This window comes from Diadema antillarum, unplaced genomic scaffold, assembly GCF_040938485.1.
Source record: "Diadema antillarum isolate AM-2024a unplaced genomic scaffold, OU_Dant_1.0 scf00000015, whole genome shotgun sequence".
In the NCBI taxonomy this organism is placed as follows: Eukaryota; Metazoa; Echinodermata; class Echinoidea; order Diadematoida; family Diadematidae; genus Diadema; species Diadema antillarum.
The window spans coordinates 3,420,657-3,443,208 of NW_027270904.1; the positions used below are offsets into that span (position 1 = coordinate 3,420,657).

The 22,552-nt window shown below is 37.5% G+C and overlaps 1 protein-coding gene across 2 annotated transcripts in view; it reads left to right on the forward strand.

The window, feature by feature from the left end:
• The window catches only part of LOC139724809 (importin subunit alpha-7-like), a 34,556-nt gene extending 21,885 nt beyond the window's left edge, over positions 1-12,671 (forward strand). For both annotated transcript variants that reach the window (XM_071635935.1, XM_071635943.1), the window contains exons 4-14: positions 56-152; positions 1,925-2,016; positions 2,641-2,772; positions 4,108-4,196; positions 5,164-5,263; positions 6,231-6,394; positions 7,142-7,220; positions 7,506-7,631; positions 9,023-9,150; positions 9,744-9,919; positions 11,909-12,671. In XM_071635935.1, the coding sequence (XP_071492036.1) occupies positions 56-152; positions 1,925-2,016; positions 2,641-2,772; positions 4,108-4,196; positions 5,164-5,263; positions 6,231-6,394; positions 7,142-7,220; positions 7,506-7,631; positions 9,023-9,150; positions 9,744-9,919; positions 11,909-12,093 (1,368 nt within the window). In that variant the 3' untranslated portion in view covers positions 12,094-12,671. The remainder of the gene's footprint in view (positions 1-55; positions 153-1,924; positions 2,017-2,640; positions 2,773-4,107; positions 4,197-5,163; positions 5,264-6,230; positions 6,395-7,141; positions 7,221-7,505; positions 7,632-9,022; positions 9,151-9,743; positions 9,920-11,908) is intronic.
• The last annotated feature ends 9,881 nt before the right edge of the window (positions 12,672-22,552 follow it).

Below are 22,552 nucleotides of genomic sequence, written 5' to 3' on the forward strand. Positions count from 1 at the left end.
AAGATGTGCCGATTTTGATCCTTCACAGTCATACCTCTTTCCCCTTGACCTGCAGGGTTTTGTCACCCAGGATATGGTGGAGAATGTGCTGTCGGATGACCCAGAAATGCAGCTTAATGCGACGCAGCGATTCAGGAAACTTCTATCGAAAGGTACGACCTGTGACTCGTCCATTGCTGTCTTTCTTCCCAAACTATGATATTGGTAGTCAGCCACTTGCGCAATTTAGCTAAGGCATTGATATCATCAACTCTCTATGTGAAGTATTACAATATGCAGTGCTTGACATTTAATTGGCCTAGTGGCCCAGCACCACTAAAAATTGGTGTCAGGCCTCCAAATTTGTCTTTTGGTGGCCTGATTGGAAGATTCGAAGTGGATTGTTTCTTTTACTCTTATTTCTGGCCACTACATATCATTTTTGGCCACCAATTTTTTTTTTTCTTTTAGTGGCCCAAACAGGCCATCAGACAACCCCCCCCCCCAAAAAAAAAAAAAAAAAAAAAAAACTTAGTGTCAAGCCCTGCAATATATACCCCCCCCCCCCAAAAAAAAAAATAAGTAAAAAAAAAATAATAATAAAATAAAATAAATAAAATGAAAATGAAAAAAAAAATCTTATTTTGGTAGATCCATGGCAACTACAAACCTCTCCACATCAAACATGTCATCATTACAATGGTATTGAGACACAACAAAACTTTTGGTGCAAAAGGGACACGGTGTGTCTCTTTTATTTTGTATTATAAAAAGGAGGGGGAAATTAAATGAAGTTTCATGTGCAGGTCGATGAGAGATTTTTGAGGTCAGAACACCATCCCTTCAACCAATGTACACATGTACGGTGTACTAGCTATTAATGTCACAGTCTTGTGAAAGCACATTGGACTTTCTTGTTGTACCAAGGACAAATGAGATGAGGCCTGTACCATTTTCTTTGTATGACTTTCACTTTTGCGATCACAGCCAACACAGAGAACATGGTGTAAAATTGCACTTTGATATATTGTTTTGTGAGGGTAAGTTTTCACAAATGGGGACTTCCCGAAAATTTCCTGATTGGCTAAATTCACGATCATAGAGTACAGTTATAAACAGGGAACTGTATGTGTGTAAGTCATGTTCATGTTAGGATCAAAGATGAGATGTACGCATGTTTGTAAATTCCTGAATAGCACTTGACTCACAAAATTTGTGAAAATGAAGCCCTGCAAACTGATAGTGTATACGGTATACCGTATGTCCCCCCCCCAAAAAAATAAAAAAAACAACAACAAACAAACAAAAAAACAAAACAAAACAAAAAAACGGGACCCTCTGCAATGGTAACTTTAGAAATAGTGAATCAATCCAAATAAAATTTCAGGGTATGAAACTATAACTTATTACCCACATCTCACTGAAAACCCCATCCGATTCGCTTCAGTGGTCAAAGATACATGTAAATGAGGAGTTTTGTAGAGCATGTCAGGAATCCCTTCCCTCCAAGTTCTGTCCACTGTGTTCACACATTATGCGCTACCAAGAGCATCCATGAGTGCTAAATTTGGAAGAATCAGATCCATGACATGCTTTACAAAGATCCACATTTCTCTGTGACAACTTCAACACATTGAATTGGGTTTTCTGCAAAATAAAGCTCAGATGTCATATTTTAAGACCCTGAAGTATCATTTAAACAGTCTAATCACATTTTGATTTGATTTGATTTGAATTGATTTATTCTCTGTATGCCATTTTTTTTTCACATACATCAACTTTCTGTAATTTCATTTAATGACAAAGTACAATTGGAATTTTTCAATTTTTCAATCCCAATTGGAAATTGGGATATTGGAAGTTTTCAATGCAAAAATTTGATTGTAATTTTTTTGGGGACATACTGTATATCAATTTATGTTTTTGCTGCTTGTTTTGCTGACAGAGCCAAACCCACCTATCGATGAGGTCATCCAGATGGGAGTTGTTCCGAGATTCGTCGAATTCCTCCAAGCCAAAGCCAACAGTACACTACAGGTTAGTCCTTTTTTTCTTCTTCCTTCGGAATTCTTGTCACAAGTTCACGTGCATGTGGTAACTGAAATTATGCAATCAGATACTGATAAAAACTTTGTTCCTTGATGACACAGATTCTGGCCATGCAGACCAGCAAGCTCTGAATTAGATTTTGAAAACCTGCGAAAAGTCCTAATGTTTTTGTATTGAACTGTTCTGCTCTTTTGAAAAATGGCATGATCTGAAAATAGACCTGCTTTTCCTAGATTCTTTTATCTGTGCAGAACATACATGGTACCTGACCTTAATCCTAGAAAATGGAGATGTATGACCAAAGTTTATATTAGTATATTCTAGTGAAATTTTAAAGAATACACATTTTGTAATACATGTCATGAAGCTTCAATGTACTTGGAAGATATCTTTTTCATAGGTGCTTAATGCCATCATGAAGCTGGCTTCTTTTTCTCCTCAAAGCAAGTAGTGAAGAACTTTGAGAATTTTCTGTCTGGATGTGAAAGATGCTTTACTCGGACCCAAACTGTGAACACCATTGTGGTGCCCATGGGTACATATTGATATATGCATGCCTTGTCAGGCTGGTTTCTCACCAATATCCTGTCGTGCTATCCAATTCCATTCCAGTTTGAGGCGGCCTGGGTGCTGACAAACATCGCCTCGGGCACCACGGCCCAGACGGGGACGGTGATCGATGCTGGCGCTGTCCCAATTTTTATACAACTGCTACAGTCCCCTTATGAGGACGTCCAGGAACAGGTGAGTCGACAGCCTCTTGTGGCGATGGATGGGGGGGGGGGGGGGGGGGGGGGGGGTGGGGGGGGTGGGGGGAGGCAGAGGTCCCTAGTGACACCTGGCTCCTCTTCATATTCAAAGGGTCCCTGCAATCCAAATGTACGTTGACCTCTATGCCCTTCAGTCTGTACGTACTGTATAAGCTGTTATTTTCGGTTACATATTTTTGCAAATGAAGAGATCACAGACATCTTCGCGAGATCTTGTTTTCGCGAATTGACACTGATGCTATCGTAAAATGCACTAGTACCACAGCGCATGGCAACATTTTCACTTGTGGTTAAATTTGCGATCCAGCTGTGATTCGCGAAATTCGCAAAAATTAAGCCCTCGCAAAATAACAGCATATACAGTAACCAAGTCAATTAATGCCTAATGGATATAAATGCGTAATGGAAATATGCATCATAAATTTTTGTCTTGCCTGCGAAGTGGAAGCGAGACATAGGTGTCACTTTTCTGTCAATGGTGATGGTGTTGGCGTCGTCAACAATTTGGTGTACTCTCTCTAACTTTCCACACCTTTGAGCTATGACCACCAAACTCACACCACATGCACATAACCCAAAGGTGCTGGTCAAGTTCAAATATGGGTGAAGTCTTACAAGTTCAAAGGTCAAATGGTCAATGAAATTCACCTGGTTAGCATTGTACACATAGTACTGTGGTGTGCTCTCAATACGTTTCCACAGCTTTGAGCTAGTTTTAGCAATGAATGGTAGTACTGGACCCCCATGTCTCCCCATGCTGTCCTGTCTCAAATGCGAGGTCAAGCTCCCTTCCTCCTGCTCAATTGTGTTTCAGAGATCAAACTGTTCAAGCCTGCAAACATGTTTACGAAATCAAACGAAATTAAGATGAAAGAGGCCTCCAGACCACAACTGGCCAAATGCCGCATGAGAAGCATGTTTCAGAGATACAATTTGTATGCACCATATGTGTAATGAGTCTAATTTTTCACAAATCGGGACTTCCCGACAATTTTGCGAGCAGTTGATGCGATTGTGGAGTGCAATACTGAATGGAGAAATGTATGTTTGCACATCACATTCATGTCGGGATCAGAGTCAATGTTTTTAACATGTTTTTATTAAAGTTCGCAAATAGCACCCGACTCACGAAATTCGTGAAAATAAAAACCTCGCAAAATATTTGTTGTATACAGTACATGCTTTGATTTTGTTTGTAGGCAGACAAAAAGTACCTGATTAGTTTGAAACATGTGGCTTTACATGTTTACAGATGTGTTCTTCTCTCAGTTTAAAATCTCTCTTTATCATTTTTGTCTCTTCTCCCCAGGCTGTGTGGGCACTAGGCAACATTGCTGGAGATAGTGCAGAGTGCAGAGATCGTGTTCTCAACTGTGGTATCCTCATCCATCTACTAGCGTGAGTGTGATGCGATTTTTATCAGTACGGTTGAGACTCTGCATAGGACTTTATTTTTGACCCATTCTTTCACCTTGACATAATTATACTGCCTCAAGTTGGGCAAGAATATAAATGGAAATGTTTTGTTCATTTTATGATATTCTGCATTACAGGTGAATGATTCAGTCACATTTTGGGTTGAAGGTTAGTCTCCACTCTCTGAGTAGAGTTACTCTTACATGTTATAGCAATACCAATGAAACCATTTCAACTGAAACAACTTGGATGACTACTAAAGAAGTCCCAGTGAAACCATTTCATTTCATAAACTGTGTGAATTTCTGCCAAAGAATTCCATAAAGCACAGAACATTCACTCAGTTGGGATATTTGTACAAAATGATTTACAAATACTCACTTGACCACATGGATCAATCAGGGTTGTGCTTCATCAATTTAGTCAGCGCTGACAAGTTGTCAGCGCTGACAATTTCAGCAAAATCCTTGGTTTTGATTGGCTGAGATGCTCTGGTCACTGACTGTTACTATGGTGATTGTCAGAGACTGACAACTTGTCAGCACTGACTAACTTGATGAAACACCCCCCTGAAGTATCCATGTATATCGATGCGTATTACTCAGTGCTTCACTGTACGTTCATCTGATAAACCGCCCTGATTTGTCCAAGATCCTTGTATCATTGAAAGTTTTCTTTTTTGTCAGGACTGTCTGTCGTATTCACAAGTGCGCTTTAATTCAAAAATGTTTTGGTCTTCCTTTACTTTATTGCTTCTTTATTTGTGTTAATATTATCTTACTGCACCAAGGCTATCAGCAAGGTTATTATTCTTGTTTTTCCTCTCTTTTTTTCCTCCCAGGAAGTCCATTCATTTAGATAAACTCCTCTCTGCATTTAATCAGAATTCAGTGTGAGTTTGATAGCCTTCATCAAAATGGATTCATTTTTCCCCCATTCCCTCATTCAGTGTACTTTCAGAATCCAGTAGGCTTTCAATGACAAGGAATGCTGTGTGGGCGTTGTCAAATCTCTGCAGAGGAAAGAACCCGCCCCCAGACTTCAAGCAGGTATGGCTAAGTCTCAGAATTCTTTTGGCTTAATACCCTTCTCAGTATATTTACAGAAGTCTACAGTGGTTAACTCCGCCAAGGATGTAATGTTTTTTCCAGCATTGGTTTGTTTGTCTGTCTCTTTGTGAAGTGACTCAAAATGTTGCAAATGAATTTTGATGAACTTTGCAGGAAAAGTGTGACGACTCATGGAACAGATGATTAGATTTTTGTAGTGCTCCAGATCACTGTCTGGATCCAGGAATTAAAAAAAAAAAAGTTGAAGGAGTCTTTACCATTAGCAAATAGGGCCAACATATAAGGGAATTTAAGCTGCACATATTTGAGGTGGGCATTTAGACTCTGAGCGCATGCTCGAGGCGCAGGAGAAAGCTAAGGTAGAGACTGTAGAAAGGATTCTTTATAGACCTGTGTGAAAAGGGGTGATTTTTAGCATACTTGTTTACAGGAGGAAATGATCTGCTTGGTAGAGGTCTGCACTCTTGTAGTGTTTTTCTAGTTTGCTATGCAACATTGAAAAGGTAAAGTGAACTTAAAATCTATATGCAGTCACACCTGTTTATAGTGACCACCTACCATATGCGGTCATTTGACATAATTCCCCCCCCCCCCCCCCAATAGAAAAGCCATGTTAACGACCCCGTCTATAGCGCCACCTGTATACAACGGCCATTTTTTTCGTCTCCATTGGGTTGGCAGCTTTAGACAGATTTGACTATGTATATATATATATATATATATATATATATATATATATATATATATATATATATTTATATTGTATATATATATATAGCTGTTAAACAATGTACATTATGTGTAGTATTTCATGTGTGTGAGAGTTTAATTGTAATAATAGAAAGTGTGGAAGAAATGAACAAGACTTGCACATGTACATATGCTTTCATATTACCATCATCATTTTATATTTTTAAATGTATCATTTGACTTGTTGTTGTTGCAGGTTGCCCCGTGTCTGCCAGTCCTTTCCCGTCTTCTCTTCAGCAGTGACCAAGACGTCCTTGCCGATGCTTGCTGGGCCCTTTCTTACCTTTCCGACGGTCCCAATGAAAAGATCCAGGCTGTGATCGACAGTGGAGTCTGTAGGAGACTGGTCGAACTCCTCATGTAAGTCTGCAGCGAGAAGTATCCTGAGCATTCTTTGAAACCAGTCACACATATTTGTTTTCCTCTTCTTTCTCTTGTCCTCCTTCTACCCCTATTACTTCTGTTTCCTCTTCCTTCATTCTTTTCTTCCTTTCTGTCTCTCATTTTCTTTTTCTTTTCTTTCCTTCCTTTGTCTTCTGTGCTTCTTTTGTCTTTTCATCCCCCTCCTCAAAATACCGTATACGTCATATATTTAGCAAGGCTAACTTTTTGTGAATCGGGAGTTCCTGACAATTTTGCGGGTGTTTGTATTCGCAGTCGTGGAGTAGAATCATAGATGGAGAAATGTATGAGTGTTGCATGGCATTCATGTCGGCATCAAGAGTCAATATTTTTGCATGTTTTTGATTCGTGAAAAGCACCTGACTCAGGAAATTCTAAAAAGTGAAAACCCTGCAAAGATGTATGGTGTATACTTTTACAGTAACATTAAATTTTTCCTACAACTGTGTAGCATTGCAAATATTTCTGTTTCTGTCATAATCAGAGAGATCTTTATCTCTCATATATATATTATATACAATGTTCAGCAGAAATTATACCAGAAGTCAAAAAGTTAAGACCTCAGATGAAAGAATATCAAAAGTGCAATGACTTTGAACCTTCCATACTCTGTGTACTTTTGATGATTTATATGAGAATGACAACTTCTTGTTTTTCCCAAACCTGTATTAAACTCTCTTTCTGAAATTTTGTTCATTTTCACAGGCACTCCTCCAATAGTGTTGTGTCTGCTGCCCTCAGGGCCGTGGGTAATATAGTCACTGGTGATGATGTCCAAACACAGGTAAGCCTTTCTTTCCTTTACTTAGTTTGTGCTCCTTATATTATGAGGAGTTGTGATCGTGTAAAAACCATTAAACTTCCTAATAGTCTGAAAATGTGTTTGAGTTTGGACAATTGTAAATCAGTAATGAACCCTGTGCTCTACGAGTGCTTTTCTAGTCCATCAATTATGCTGAGGTATGTGAGGGAGTTTATATGTCCAGCATGATGAAGGCAACCATGTTTGAGATATTTATTACTTTGGGAGAGTTCTGATAGCATTTTTGTTGTTGTTGCTGCTGTCTAGGTGATCCTCAACTGCTCTGCCCTGCCCTGCCTCTTGAGCCTTCTCAGCAGCTCCAAAGAATCCATCCGCAAGGAGGCCTGCTGGACCATTTCCAACATCACTGCTGGTAACAGGGCTCAGATCCAGGTGTGACTTAGGGCTGTGTAAAGCCCAGTTATGGCGTCTTATGACCAGTGTGACACACTGTAAAACAAGGAATGTTTGCATTTTAGTTTTGCAAATTTTGCGAGAGCCAGTATTTGTGAAATTAAGTTATTGCAGAAGGTCGTGCTCATACTATATACATTGAATGCAAGTGGCAATTTACAAAAATTTCATGTTGCAAGGAAGGTCTTCGGCTCCAATTCACAAAATTTTCATGACGCGAATATATCATGTTTTGCAGTTCTCTTTTTTTCCTTATTTAATGCCCCCTCCACAAAGTGTTGCTAGGGGCATTATTTTTTCAATCTGTCTGTCCATCCATCTGTAATCAATTTTATGAACAATGTTTCTTCAGAACTGTTAGAGGTATCCAAATGAAACTTGGCATATGTACATGTATGCATGAGTGGATGAAGCATCGTAGTCATATTGGACAGATTGTTTCTTAAACTTGTTAACCTGCGAGTTTTCAGCTGATTTGTATTTTTCTAAGTATATACATGTAAAACCCTTTGAGCCCCCCCCAAAAAAAAACAAACAAACAAACAAACAAATCAAAAAACAAACAAACAAACAAACAGTCTTCCCCTCTCCTTAAAAACCACAGCCAAAACCGAAGCAAAGACAAACAAATTAAAAATGCTTTTGTGAAACTAGGCGGACAGAAAAAAATTAGAAAGAAGAAATAGATTGTGAAATGTTTTAATTAGCCACATTGCAACAGCAAGGCGGAGATGCATGCAAACTAGCACTACAATGCACCAAAGTGAAGAGTTTGCTCTTGGTAGAGTGACAGTTATAAGAATAGTACAGCCCTGAGATGAAATTGTTTTAGCCACGAATGAAAAAAAAAAAAAAATCCCATATTCATCCTTCACCTAATTAAACCCTTCTGTGTTTTGTTTGCTAAGTGGCACATCCCATAATGTGCTTTCCTTTGCCAGTTGGCACAGGCGATTTTGATTGTCAATTAAAAAGTAATTGCGCAATCTTAGTAATCCCTGGACCCTGTTTCATAAAGCTGCTCGTAAAGTTACGAACAACTTACGAGCGACTGGTTATCAGTTGCGATGTGCTATACTTACTAGAATTTCAATAATTCACCACAAGAACTGATCACCAGTCGCTCGTAAGTTGTTCGTAACTTTACGAACAGCTTTATGAAACACCCCCCTGATGTGTTAGAAATCTCTTTATGATGGACACTGTATTGCATAAGTGATTTTATTTGAAAAATCTTCCAATAAAGACTTTTTCTCTGGGGGGTGGGGATTACCAAATGCCATGAAAATAAATGGGCATGTTAAACTGCCATTGGCGTAGGAGTTCACGATTGCAATACTACTTTTCCTCCCACCGATTGATCTTACCAGGCGGTGATTGATGCCAACATCATACCGACTCTGATTGACATCCTGGGGAAGGCAGAGTTTAAGACGAGGAAGGAGGCGGCCTGGGCCATCACCAATGCCACCTCGGGCGGACGACCCGAACAAATCAAGTAAGAAACTTGCCTCCCATTGCTGGTAGTTGGCGTAGGTAAAGGAGTCGTCCCCCACCTCATCCCACACCCCGCCCCTTTACCCTCAGTTCAAGGCAAAACAAAAGTGAACAACAAAAGAAGACAAATGAAATGAAATTGAAATGAGAACAATAGCCTTCTCTTTATTTCGTGATTAACATAATTAAGTGTTTTGGCATGTGATGTAATGGAGAGCAAATTTTCAAGTTTATCAACCATATCAAGAGTGAGAAACGAATAGGCCTTTGCTTTCTAAACACCCATAACTCCAGGGGATGTCCTTAGAAAGTGATATTAGTGGCAGTAGGTTGGTATGTATTTGATCCTCGATCACTGTCATTGCAAGACAAATTTTATGGCACAGCTATACAATCAAGAAATTGGGAAGGGGAAAAATGTGATGTGGCAACAGCACCAACAAAATTTAAATGCCTGTTGTTTGCTATGACTGTAATTGGCAGCAGAAGAGGAAGTTATGTACTGTGGATTTATGCTTTTGAGCTTGCACAGTGATGGAAACCCTGGAAAGATCATCCCACCAAGACCTGGATTTTCTTTTTTCTGTCTGACAGGTTCATTGTGGAGCAGGGCTGCATCAAGCCACTGTGTGACCTGCTGACCGTCATGGACGCCAAGATCGTGCAGGTGGCCCTCAATGGGCTTGACAATGTCCTGAAGCTTGGTCAGCAAGAGGCCAAGGCTACGGGCACGGCCAACAGATACGCCCTCATGGTCGAGGAATGTGGAGGTTTGTTGCAACAGAAACTCTCTGACACAAGGCTTGCACTGTTCTTTGTCACTGTACTGTAAAACCAAACATTTTTGCATGCAAGATTCAGGAAAGTAACATGCACGCAAAGTTTTTGCATACATAATGCACTTGATTTATAATCGATGATGAAAAATTGTGTAGCAATTGCGATCAGGTAAGCTTGGAGATGGTGGACTTCCAGCTAACCTTTAATATTTTGCATTTTTGTCCTTACACATCTTAATTTGTGTCTTATGCAATATTATTTCACTCATTTTTTATGCATACATATGCATTTTTTAGCAATTATCGACAGTTCTGCAGACATAACAGAACTATGTTTTGGCTTTAAAGAGGGAAAGTGTGAACATCTGTATTTGCATATTGAGGTTCTTATGCAGCAAGGAATAAGACCTTTTAGTCCATGGGCCAAGACCCGAAAAATGGGTTGTTGGTACCATCTGAGGTGGCACAACCTTTTTGGTGTCATTTTGTTTGTCGGGTATAGATATGCTTATCAAGCTATGATAGCAATTCCAAATGAGTAGCTTAGTCATAATAAATGAATTTTTAACCAATTTGGTCTCGTATTTATATCCCTATACTTCTGAATCGAAGCTAACCGCTGTACAAAGAAGAGCATTGTCTTCTGTATGTCCACAGGTGTTCTGTTGTAAACGCGGTGCGCTTAGTCTTTATTCAAGGCAGCGAAGGGAATATCCAAAGGGTTATGATGTCCACAGCTGTCACGCGGTGCGCTTAGTTCTTTATCTAGACCAATGTACCCTTATCATATCTAAAGTTCCTCATAAAAGGGATTATCTATACTGTTTTTATACTACCCTATCAACAAATACATTAGTTTTAAACAAAAATCAATCTGTTCATTTACAATATCATTCATTATAATGTATCGTAGTGTACCGGTACATTGTTTTTGCATTATCTTATATTGTTGGAGGGAAATAAAGCGACATTGGCGTGGTATCAGCGTTTTCACCGTAGCGTTTTCACCGGAAAATGATAAATGATTGAAAAATACGGTAAAATTCACTAGGAATTGCTTTTGTTGTTGTTGTTGTTTTTAGATAAAAGGATATACACTGTATCATACGCTTTGGATATTCCCTTCGCCGTCTAGAATAAAGACTAAGCGCTGTGGACATCATAACCTTTGGATATTCCCTTCGCTGCCTTGAATAAAGACTAAGCGCACCGCGTTTACAACAGAACACCTGTGAACATACCAGAGAGCTGCATTTTACAGCTCTATGGAACATACAGAAGACAGTGCTCTTCTTTGTATGGCGGTTAGTTTCGATTCAGAAGTATAGGGATATAACAACGAGACCAAATTGGTTAAAAATTCATTTACTATGGCTAAGCTACTCATTTGGAAATGCTATCATAGCTTGATAAGCTTATCTATGCCCGACAAACAAAATGACACCAAAAAGGTTTTGCCACCTCAGATGGTACCAATATCTGGCCTGGCCCATGGACTATTTGATCTGAATGGCATCATCTGGAAACATACATGTATTCATGGCATCTATGATCAGGTCATGTCGCTGTTAATGGCACATAACTCTGTGTTTGTTTGTCTCTTGGTGTGTGTATATATGTGTACATGTTTATATGTATGCATGTATGTATAATCCTTTTTGTCTATTTGAGATCTTAATGTATCATGAATAAAGATTCCCCCCCCCCAAAAAAAAAAAAAAAGAAAAAAAAAAGAAGGAATATCATGGCTATTATTATCAGATGCCTTGCTTTTTCAACATCCAACAATCATAGCTCCCTTATCTCTTGTAATTTTTCACATTTCGCTGCAACTTTTGCTGAATTTTTAGTTTTCCTTCTCAGCTGCAGCTCAGGAAAAAATAAACTTCCCTAGCAATTCCATGATTAAATGACTAAAAGTTACACTTTACCCTTGGAGAGATTAATTTTTGTGCCTTGTTTGATATGCTTTTGTCATAGGACTTGACAAAATCGAGTTCCTCCAGAGCCACGAGAACCAGGAGATATACCAGCGAGCCTTCGAGATCATCGAGCACTTCTTCAGCGCAGACGAGGAGGATGAGAAACTGGCACCGGAAGTTGATCCGGCCGCCCAGCAGTTCAACTTCAATCCCCAGGACAATGTCCAAGGATTCGAGTTCTAGATGAGTACCCCCTTGTTGCCGATTTTTCTCTGCGGCAGGAATTGTCTGTAAGAGAACGGGAACTTTCATCTTTTCACTGTTAATCACTTCCCGTTATAGTCATTCAGGCTAGTTTTGGCATAGTTGTATATGTGATTCTTACCTATTGACAAGGGAGGTATTATGATAATCCTTATCAAAAATTTATCGCCTTTCAGCCTGTATTATGAAAGGTAACTGGCCTTGGTTTCTGTGGTTAGCGACACGGCTTATGTCACAAGATATGCAGACCCAGTCAGTTTGTGACATGGGTTGCTAAACTACCTACCATGCAGACAATTAACTCAAGTTATAGTACTTAAAAATCACATGTAGACTGTAATGATGCGATCATACTCAATTTTGCTGCCACTTTTTTTTTTCTTTTTTTTTAAGTTGGCCATATTTCTTACTAGCTATGTTGATATCATTTTTCCTCTTTCCAGAAGCAACAATGTCCTGGAAATGTTGAAAAAGAAGAGATATAGAAAAGTATTTCTTCAGCTTACACTGAAAAGCAGCGAGACAATATTCTGGAAATATGGGAAAAGAGAGATGTAGAAAAGCATTTGTTTTGTTTTGTTGTTTGCTTGCATTCTACTTTGGGTGGCATTAAGTAGCAGCTAAAGGGAAAAAATCTGGCAGAAATCATCTGCTTTCGTTGGGAGGAGTTCAACAGCAGTGATGCAGTGGGGACGGGAAAACCAGTGCACGTGTGTTTCAGCCATCTGAATTAAGGCGAGAGGAAGACAAAGAGGTAGCGGTATGGTGACATATTGCAAAATGTCCGCTGGAATCTTCCCCAGTCTCTTCTGGCCATACTGGGCGAGCGATGTCATCATATTTGCGCAATTTTGCGAGAAAAAGAGAGAGTGCGAGGGAGAAAGAGAGAGAGAAATGGGAGGAGGATGTAAATAAAACATGCGCGCCACGTTTTCTCATACCATAACTAGCCTTCGGATGCTTAGCACTAGTCATACAGGTTGTGGAGGGAATACCAGACCCAAAACTTCTTGACTTTTCAAACCAAGAGGAAACTGCTTAACCCTTACTGCACTTCATGCACCAATTGACATATCTGCTGGAAGACTTCCTCTGCCAATTTGTCGCAGATGTTTTGAAAATACCTGTTGATAATTAGGGATTGCCTAATCCCTTAATCCCTATTCTCTCACCGAGACCTTTCTGAGGGACTGGGGTGTGTGATATAACAAAATTTGGCTGTCTGACTTGACAATGAGTATATGATAAAGAGTCAGGGCATGTGAAGGGTTAAAGAGCATGAAAGCTTGGGAGACGAGGAAAGAAAGGAGAGTTATAGGTCATGTATGATAGGTGATCTGACAAGAATATAGTATTTTTGCCACCTATGCCAATACTGAAAGCAAAGGTAATTCTCCATTTGGCTTGGGCAGGGTCGTGGCAATCCTGGTTCACTGACATCCTTTCGGTATAAAGAAGTTAAAGGGAAATTTTTTGTTTCTTGTTTTTTGAAGTGATGCAAGCTGTTTCTGAAATTGACTTAATAAAAAAAAGAGAAACATACCTTTTCTTTTCTTTTTATGTAACACATTTATGATACTCTGAAGGAAAGTTAGTAAATTCATGCAGGCGTTATGAAAGAGAGGAGTAGGCATTGAAGCTATAAAGTAGTGACGTGGCTAAGAGTTGCTATCTATAAGTGCTCACTACCACTTTCAGTCTCTTCTGGTGCAAAACTGGAAAGTGACTAGCAGAAATCACATTCAATACAATTGTATGTTCTCTCATCAGGGTAATTGGTTGAGTCATGATTTTATTGTTAAAAAAAAATGCTGAAGTTCTTCTCCCATCGAAAGAGGTTTTCATATTTCAAACTTTCTGTTAGATGTGGGCAGTGCGACTGGTATGCATAACCCGCTGAAGAAAATAGCTGTCATTTCGAACGTATACATTTAAGCCTCTCTTCTGATCTCTGTGACAGTTTCAACAAGATTGTGTGTATATAAGGACCTAGCTTTTTCTTTTCTAATACAGCCTGCTTGAATTCACTAGAAACATGTGAAACAAACATAAACTTGTTGTTTTATGTCTGTTTGTCTGTGAATTATAAATTATATTCCTTTCATACATGCATTCATTGTGTTCAACTGGTGTTATAGCGTCTCATCCACATCATGTAGGCATTGCATATTGTATTTCTGTTTACTTTTATTTTGTGCTAAGCATGAAACTTGCTTTCTAGAAATTGGGCGAGAAATTCTTGTTCATGATTTAATGAGGGGTTCCCAGGGAGGAACTTCTGCAATTTATAAAGGTGAGGATCTTCCTGTGTTTTTGAAAAATAACTGGCACAAGGACTTATGCCTGGGTTTTTTTTGTGGTGGTTGTTTTTCTTGACATCGTAAATGACGCAGCTGCAAGTGGTAAATTTGCTGCTTCACTCGTCATTGGTCCAAAGCCTTGAATTTCAATGTGTGTATTGAAGACTCTTGTCTTTAAAGTCAGTGATGATATTATTAACTTCTTTCTTCATGTGTAAGTTTGGGATGTCCTGCTGAATCACTGTTGGTTTAGTCCTGGCTTTAGAGTGCCTGGCTGTTAAAATATTCTTATTGGTAGCAGTAATGGGGAAGAGTTCATCTTTTGTTTAGAGCATCGCAACATTAATAATCTTTGGTAGTAGAGACGTATAGATAGAAGGAAACAAGACGGATGTAGTTACAATGTAGATATAGAATCAGAATTGTCTTCTCAAAATCTCCTTGAAAAAAGACGGCGAAGTGGGGATTCCTTCTGACAATGCTTGATTACCACCATGCCTAATATGTTGTGCATAATATAGGGGGACAAAATTGCAAGCATGGATTATGTCACCTTTACATATAAATAAGACATCTACACAAACATACCATGAACATGGCATTAAAGACACATCTAACATGAACATGGATTTTTTTTTTTTTAAAAGAGCAATATTTTATTCAGTATTGTGTGTGTTATTTTTCTTTTAACACAGATTATATGTCCATTTGAACAGTGTAGCCTCCCCAGGACCACCCCAATATATTGTTTGCTTTTATCGTCTGTGAGAGAACGATATGATATATCCTCTGTAACTCGCATTTGCAACTATCTGTCTTGGTCAGAGGGGCAATGTGTGGATACATCGGGGTCAAACTATTGATAATCTCTTGCAATACTCTTCTCGCAGGTATTTCTTCATGGATACTGCCCCGATAGAATATTATATTGTCTTGTGATAAGTAGTTGGAAGATCAGAAATATCCATGGTACATACCAAGTATGCCAAAACTTTATGTTACAGTCATCTCGATGTGTGTTGACTGTCAATGTGCAAATTCAGTTTCATTTTTTTTTTCCCAAACTTCTTGGAAATGCTGCGAAGGTGGATTTCATGGGGAGGCTAAAGTGTTCTTGCTTTCACTCAGTGAAATAAACAAAGACATGTTTATACATATATTTAACAAAAAGAATATTTTACAAGTGCAATACATACAGAGAAATACATTATGAATATGTACAAAATGTTACAAAGATATATATGTACAAGTTTAATGATGTACTGACATTTTTTTCGTATTGTTGCGAGAATACAAACATATATAGACAAACATGAGATATTTACATGTATTTCTTAAAGAAAACATTAATAATAAAAAACGCAAACAATCATGTTTGACAACATGTTAAAGATTTCTACCTCTCAACATATACATCAGTACAAATGTTTTCACTGTGCGATTGAGAATTTTGCCCAGCGAACATGAAATTTAATGGTAATTGGCAATGTATGTTATTGTGTGATTTATTCATTATAAAGAAATCTTCAGATGTGTAGTTTTAAGCCAAATCTAACTCATTATTGTAAACTCCGGTCACAAATAATGCGGGCAAAATTCTTGATTTTTATTATCTCACTTGTGTGGAACCAGAACTCTGATATGTAGTTGAAGTAACTTTTTGTCAGTTATGTTCAACTTTTGGTAATACTTCTGTCTGTGTAATATTTGAGCAATAGCTGTTTTGCTAAGTGAAGCAATAATTGATTGTCACCCATTTTGAGCAAGGTTTTTTTTCTTTCTAGTAAACCAATAGTTGGATTTACCAATCCCGTTGAATGGCGAAAAATCCACATGCTCATGAAGTGTGGCCCAAATTTCTTTTGTATGTGATTCATTTTGGTTCTACACTTGTGTTGACTTGATCTTTTGTTGATTTTATCTTTTATTCAGTTGCATATTTAACATTAACATCAACATGTACATAAAGATGTTTTTCTACCAAATTTATATTTTTGCACATGAAATATGAAAACAGTACATGAACATTGAACACGACAAAGAAAAATAAATGGACCGACCGGACTGTTGTGACAAAACTCGGACGATACTATGACAACGGACTGGACTTTGTATGGGTATGATGTGATGCAATGAAATACTCTATATTGTGTGCATGTGATAGCATGCATATGTGACAGTGAGTGTGTGAATGTGTGTTTAATGGTATCTTGGAATGTGAGTGTGTGTAATCATGTCTGTATGTTTACCTGAATGTGTGTGTGTGTGTGTGTGTGTGTGTGTGTGTATGTGAGTGTGCGTGCATTTGAGTACCAAATGTAAAATGTCCATAATTGAAATATTGAGCGCAGCCATATGGTGAAATGATATACCAAACTACCAGTGTAAAGAAAGGAAGAAATGTCTTTTGATATTTAACTCATTATTACAAATATTATGGCCTTTGGATCTATGCAAAGTTTTTTTTTTTTTTTTTTTTTTGTTTATTTAACCAGTGTTTATTCCAGTGATATTCTTTTGTACTGCCACTATCTATTGTCGATATTTTTGATGTAACGAATTTGAGCAAATTGAAATAATTGTCAAACAATTGATTTGCTCGCATTGAATATGAGTGAAGAGAGCAGAAATGCACGCTGAAAGGTCAATAAAATCAACACTGGTGCTATGTGTGTGTGTGGTATTTCATGAAACTTTTCCATGTCACTGTTTTTGGAACTCGATTGTGCTGGGCAGATTATTGCTCACAGCCAAATACTACTTAGACCATGCGTGAAAGTGTTACGTTCCTAGTCATTCATATATATAATGTGTGTGTGTTTGTGTGTGAGCCACTGAAATTATTGAGAAATATGTATGAAATTAATGAAATTAACAGTCATTTGCGATGAAGGAGTCATAATTGTTGAATACATGTTCCATGACCACGATGGTTTCATTTATTGGGTATATGTTCTTGTTTTTTAAAAGTGCAATTTTCTTTTTGATGACATCACAATGTCTCCACCTGCTACCATTCCATATTATGAATATTTGTTGTTGTTTTTTTTCTTTCTTTTAAATTGACATCGAGTAAAAGATTCAATGAAATATATTCATCATGAATGTTCTTTGCAGTAACTTCCTTCACAAATATTTGATATCCGGCAGACCATATTTACATGCTGGATGGAAGTGGAGACACCTAGACATGATTGTATGAAATTCTATTTGTTCATTTTTCGGCCTCGTCTTGTTAAACGTGATAAATCTCTTTCAGAATTCATGTAATTCAAGAGAGGGACAACTGTTGAGGAAAAAGTCTCCTGAAAAATGTGGCATTTTAGGGGAGCTTTAGTGTTCATACAATGATGTAGTTTGTGGAACCATATTCAGTAACTTGCATTGATAACTGATGGGGCTCTGGAACAATGGCTGTATTCTAAACGTCCCCTGGCGTTAGATCAAATTATAGATGTTTTAACAATGCCTTCACCATGTGAGGAGCATTAGGGCATTTATTCTGTACTTTATTTAATTATTTTTTGAATTGTCTAAATGTCTAATTTGTTTCTTTCCTCAGCTAATGATGGACTTTTATCCCATACTGGTTTCTGCAAGAGAGACTGCGTGGAAATACTGTTCTGAACTTTACAGAAATTGTTTTTTCTCCTCATTTTGATTTGTAAGGCTGAGTGTTCCAATAAGGCCCTGTGCACAATTCTGTACTGGTGTGCCACTACCCAAGGCACGAGAACACAGGGTGAAGTTATTTGTGCATCGTGAGAATGCGGTGACTGAATAGTAAGATACTATGGATTTGATTTGATGTTGTTAATCTATAAACTCATATGAACATTTGTGTGTGATAGGTGTGTGGACATACTTTGACTTTGGCGGACTTGTTAAAATATTTGCTAATCAGAGCATCATAAAAGCCTTTGCTTGGCCTTTGAAAATATGATGATGTCACTGTTAGGGCTCAAGTTACCTGTGATATAATGAGGTGTGTGTATGAAGCAAGAGAATATTAGTGTTGGTCACAGTTATATTCTGAGGTGTTTTCAACACCAGACGTCTATTCTGCAAAATGTTCACCCACATTTTTGGAAGGCATTTGAAATTCGCCTGATTCTGAGAGTGTGATGGTAATTTTTGTGATGTTGATAAGCTGTGGGTGTGAATAGGGCAGCTCCAGAATAAGTATACAGTGTGAATAGGGCAGCTCCAGAATAAGTATACAGTGTGATCATGCCACTTTGTGTAGCCGCTATTAAGTGAGTTTTGTATAAAGGCCAGCCCATGTGATTAATGTTTATGTAGCATGATTTTGTTGCAGCACTAGTGGCATGATGTAGCAATTATTTAACATTATTGGAATCAATGCTTGGTATTAGGCAAGGCTTCATGATGCTCTGATTAACATTTTTACATTCAACTCTTTGAAGCAAAGAGAAGAAAAGAGAAAAAAAATATCGAGAAGGTACATAATCATTTCAGTATCTTGACTTTAGCTTCCATGAACATGGTACATGTAGGACTAACCCAGCACAATGTGTGCGTGACATGGGACCCTACGTCCGATACAGTGATGATACTGAAATGATGAAACATACATAGTATATTACGAAATGATCAAGACATGTTACAAGAGGCAGAAAACATTTCGAAATACTGTGGACAGGAAATAATTGGAGACATATATACAGATATACAGTCGTTCGTATGCATGTTAAACTTAGCGTGAGCTGAACGCTTTGGCAAGGTTTGACTGCACATAAATATATGCACAGAAATATGATCAACAAATATTTGGGGGTAAATGCACATACTACCTGTGGTGTTGTTGTATAATCAATCAAAGTGCATAATTTTGAGTATAGCTTTTTAACCTGTTCTTCTTGGTAGTAAAGATGATATGGGTTGGTAGCTTGGTATACTGTCATACATTCTTTGTCTCATTTTATTCCTCTGAAGCGCAGGATTGCTTGATTTCAAGAAATAGTATTGTATTAAACTGAAGTGTAAAAAAAAGTATAGTTAGCCATTCACCATTTTGTATATGTTCCTGAGATAACAAATATACATGCTTCCAAGTGTAATAAAAATCTACAGTTTCTGCCTTTCTCCATCCACTGTGATCTGTGGTACTTGACAGTCGAGAAGTGATTTTTATATGTGTTAAAATGTATCTTCTACCACCTTATCCATGGAATATTCAGAATTGTTGCATGTACCGTAAACATGCATGACTTGGGAGATATACCCATCGTGTCCTCTGAAGTTACAGCATTAATATTTGTTGTTCTCTGTCAGGGGTTTATCTCTTTAAACAGTTTTTCTTTCCTTGCTGCACTGAAATTCTGTGAAATGAAGGAACTTCAAGGTATTTGTGGGCCTCGTATCATTTTGCAAGTCTTCTTGGAAAGGGAAGTGCAGACACTAAAAGGTGCTTTATTGAGACCGGTTAAACAAGACTGTTTGTCTGTGCCAATTACATGTACATTAATGTAGCTTGAACTGAGCGCAATGGTTTTTTTGGTAGAAAATTTCTGTGTTTTCAGAGCAGACTGAAACATAGACCGACTTTTCATTTGCAAAGACCCGTTCTGCCATTCACATAGATATACTTTACCCAGTTTTTGTCTACAAATGTAAGATTATAAAACTGTTTGTACAATGTAGTATAAAGTTAGGTTTCTGCAGGTATGACATGTACACCTGTACATATGTGCCTCAAAATGTTTGTATGAGAGCGCATGCTATTTGCATAGTATTGTAAAGAACCCCAAGTTGTTTATGTTGAGAAACCTGAAATTCTTTCCTTATCAAGTGTTGGTATGAAAGCAGTGAAACAATGTACCGCACTGAATGGGAAAACAAAAAGTTAATGTTTATTACGAATGGCCAAAAACACACTATTTGAGATGAAATCAGGAATTGAAGAAATGCCAGAAATACCTATAGGATTCATCCAAAGCTATGTTACGTGCCTTTCATAGTATCATTTAGAGTACGGGACGGACTTGTGATATAGAATAAACTTCTTTTTTTCCTTTCCAAGGATCAATCTTCCCGTCTTTATCAATATACATGTACTTGTCTACAATGAATTAAATCTGCAAGGATGGACGAATGATTTGCAAGAAAGCAAACACGATTTGTAGGAAATCAGACGATTTACAGTGAAGTGGATATCCTGAAGTAAAAGAAGAACTCTTTCTGGTAATCATTACATTAAATAAGAGGCAGGTAAGGAGTTTTTCTGGCACTTTATGAACTTGGTAATTCTTCTTTTTTCTCAAAGCTTAAAAAGCCAAGGTATGGGGAAGGCGAATTGAGAAAGTAGATTACCATGTGTGACTGGATTTAAGCTTTTGACTTTTGACTCTGAAAAATACTGATGTATTAACTGTTAACAGTTTGTACTAGATTCATTTCACACTGTATGTCCATTTTGTTTTTAAACATTTTCACAAGTGAAAAACCATAAATTATTACTGATGTCAGTGCACTGCATTTGAGTGGTTATTTTCAAATAATGTGCCGAATAAACCTGAAAGTCGTGGATCGAATTTACAATCAAGCAGAGTTAATAGTTGTAACTGATTTTAGAAGTGAACATTTTTTTGTTCTTTATTTGATATTTCTAGGTTAAAAAGAGAGCACACCAAAGCACAAGCCACAATGTGTTTAGTTAAGATATGAAACTGACTGGAATACACATATTTGAAACATATTAACTCTGCAAGTTGACTTTGTGTATTATCAAACACAGCAGTTTATATTCATTGTCTTGGTCCTGCTTACATCAGATTAGTTTTTGAGCAGATCATTGACCTCGCATTGCAGTTATATGCACTATATAATTTTTTGTGTTTTTCTTTCAATTTAATTTCTGCATACTGCCTCATAGCTCGAAACAAAAGAGAGAAAAAAAGTAAAATTGCTCTCCTTGTACAATGTACAAGATCCAAGGGATAATAAAAGATTTCCAAGTTTACCTGACTTGTGTGCACTGTTTGCTTGTTTTCCCTGAATGTGGTTGCATGTAGAGTGAAAGTGTAAGTTGATGAATAATTACTGTGAGGTATGCCATTTTGACATAATATTCATGTAGATAAGATTGCAATCAAAGACAACATCAAGAGAAAACAGACAAAAAATTATGAGTTTCAAGGTTTCACTTGATGTCATGACACAGTAAAGACAGCCACAGTGACAGGCAAATAATTGTTGTTTGAGAGAAATACCATTTTGACATCTTATTTATATAGATAAGATGAGAAATACCATTTTGACATCTTATGTATATAGATAAGATGAGAAATACCATTTTGACATCTTATTCATATATGACCCTGCATAACACAACCAATGAAAAGTCGCCAGACATGAATTTTTAGTTAAGAGCAGATTCTGAATGAGCAGACTCTAAGCTTTAAAATGGTGTATAACTCAATTTAAATGGACTCCCCTATATATATATATATATATATATATATATATATATATATATATGTGTGTGTGTGTGTGTGTGTGTGTGTGTGTGTGTGTATAAGAGAATAACAGCAAAAGGTTTCTGCTCGGAGTCTATGAAGATACAGATATTGGTTCACAACAGTAGTAATTATGGAAACCCTGTGATAGATGTTTTAGCGAAAAATTTTTAAAACGTCTTTCATCGAGTTTCCTTTACTACTACCGTACAGTTGTGAATATACGTACATTATATTACATACATGCACACACAGTCCCCAACTTTTATAGCGATGGCCCTGGGCCACTAAACCACTGCAAATTGATGTCTGGCCACCAAATTTCCAAAAAGGTTATTTTTTTGGAGGCCTAAATGGGCAACAGAGCTTCAAAATGGATGAATTGTTATGTATTTCCTTTTACTTCTGGCCAACGCATTTCTTTATGGGCCATCAAATTTTACATGTAAAGATTTTAGTAGCCCTGATTGGCCATCAGAGAAAGAGAGAGAGAAAAAAAATTGTGTTAACCCTGATATAATATAATTTATGTACACACACTTCTTTTACACACAAAAAAAGAATATTTTAACAAACACACCTCAGTATACATGTATTTCATAGAGATCACTGATGGACGCATCTTTCAACAATACAATGTACACAAATAAGAACACATCA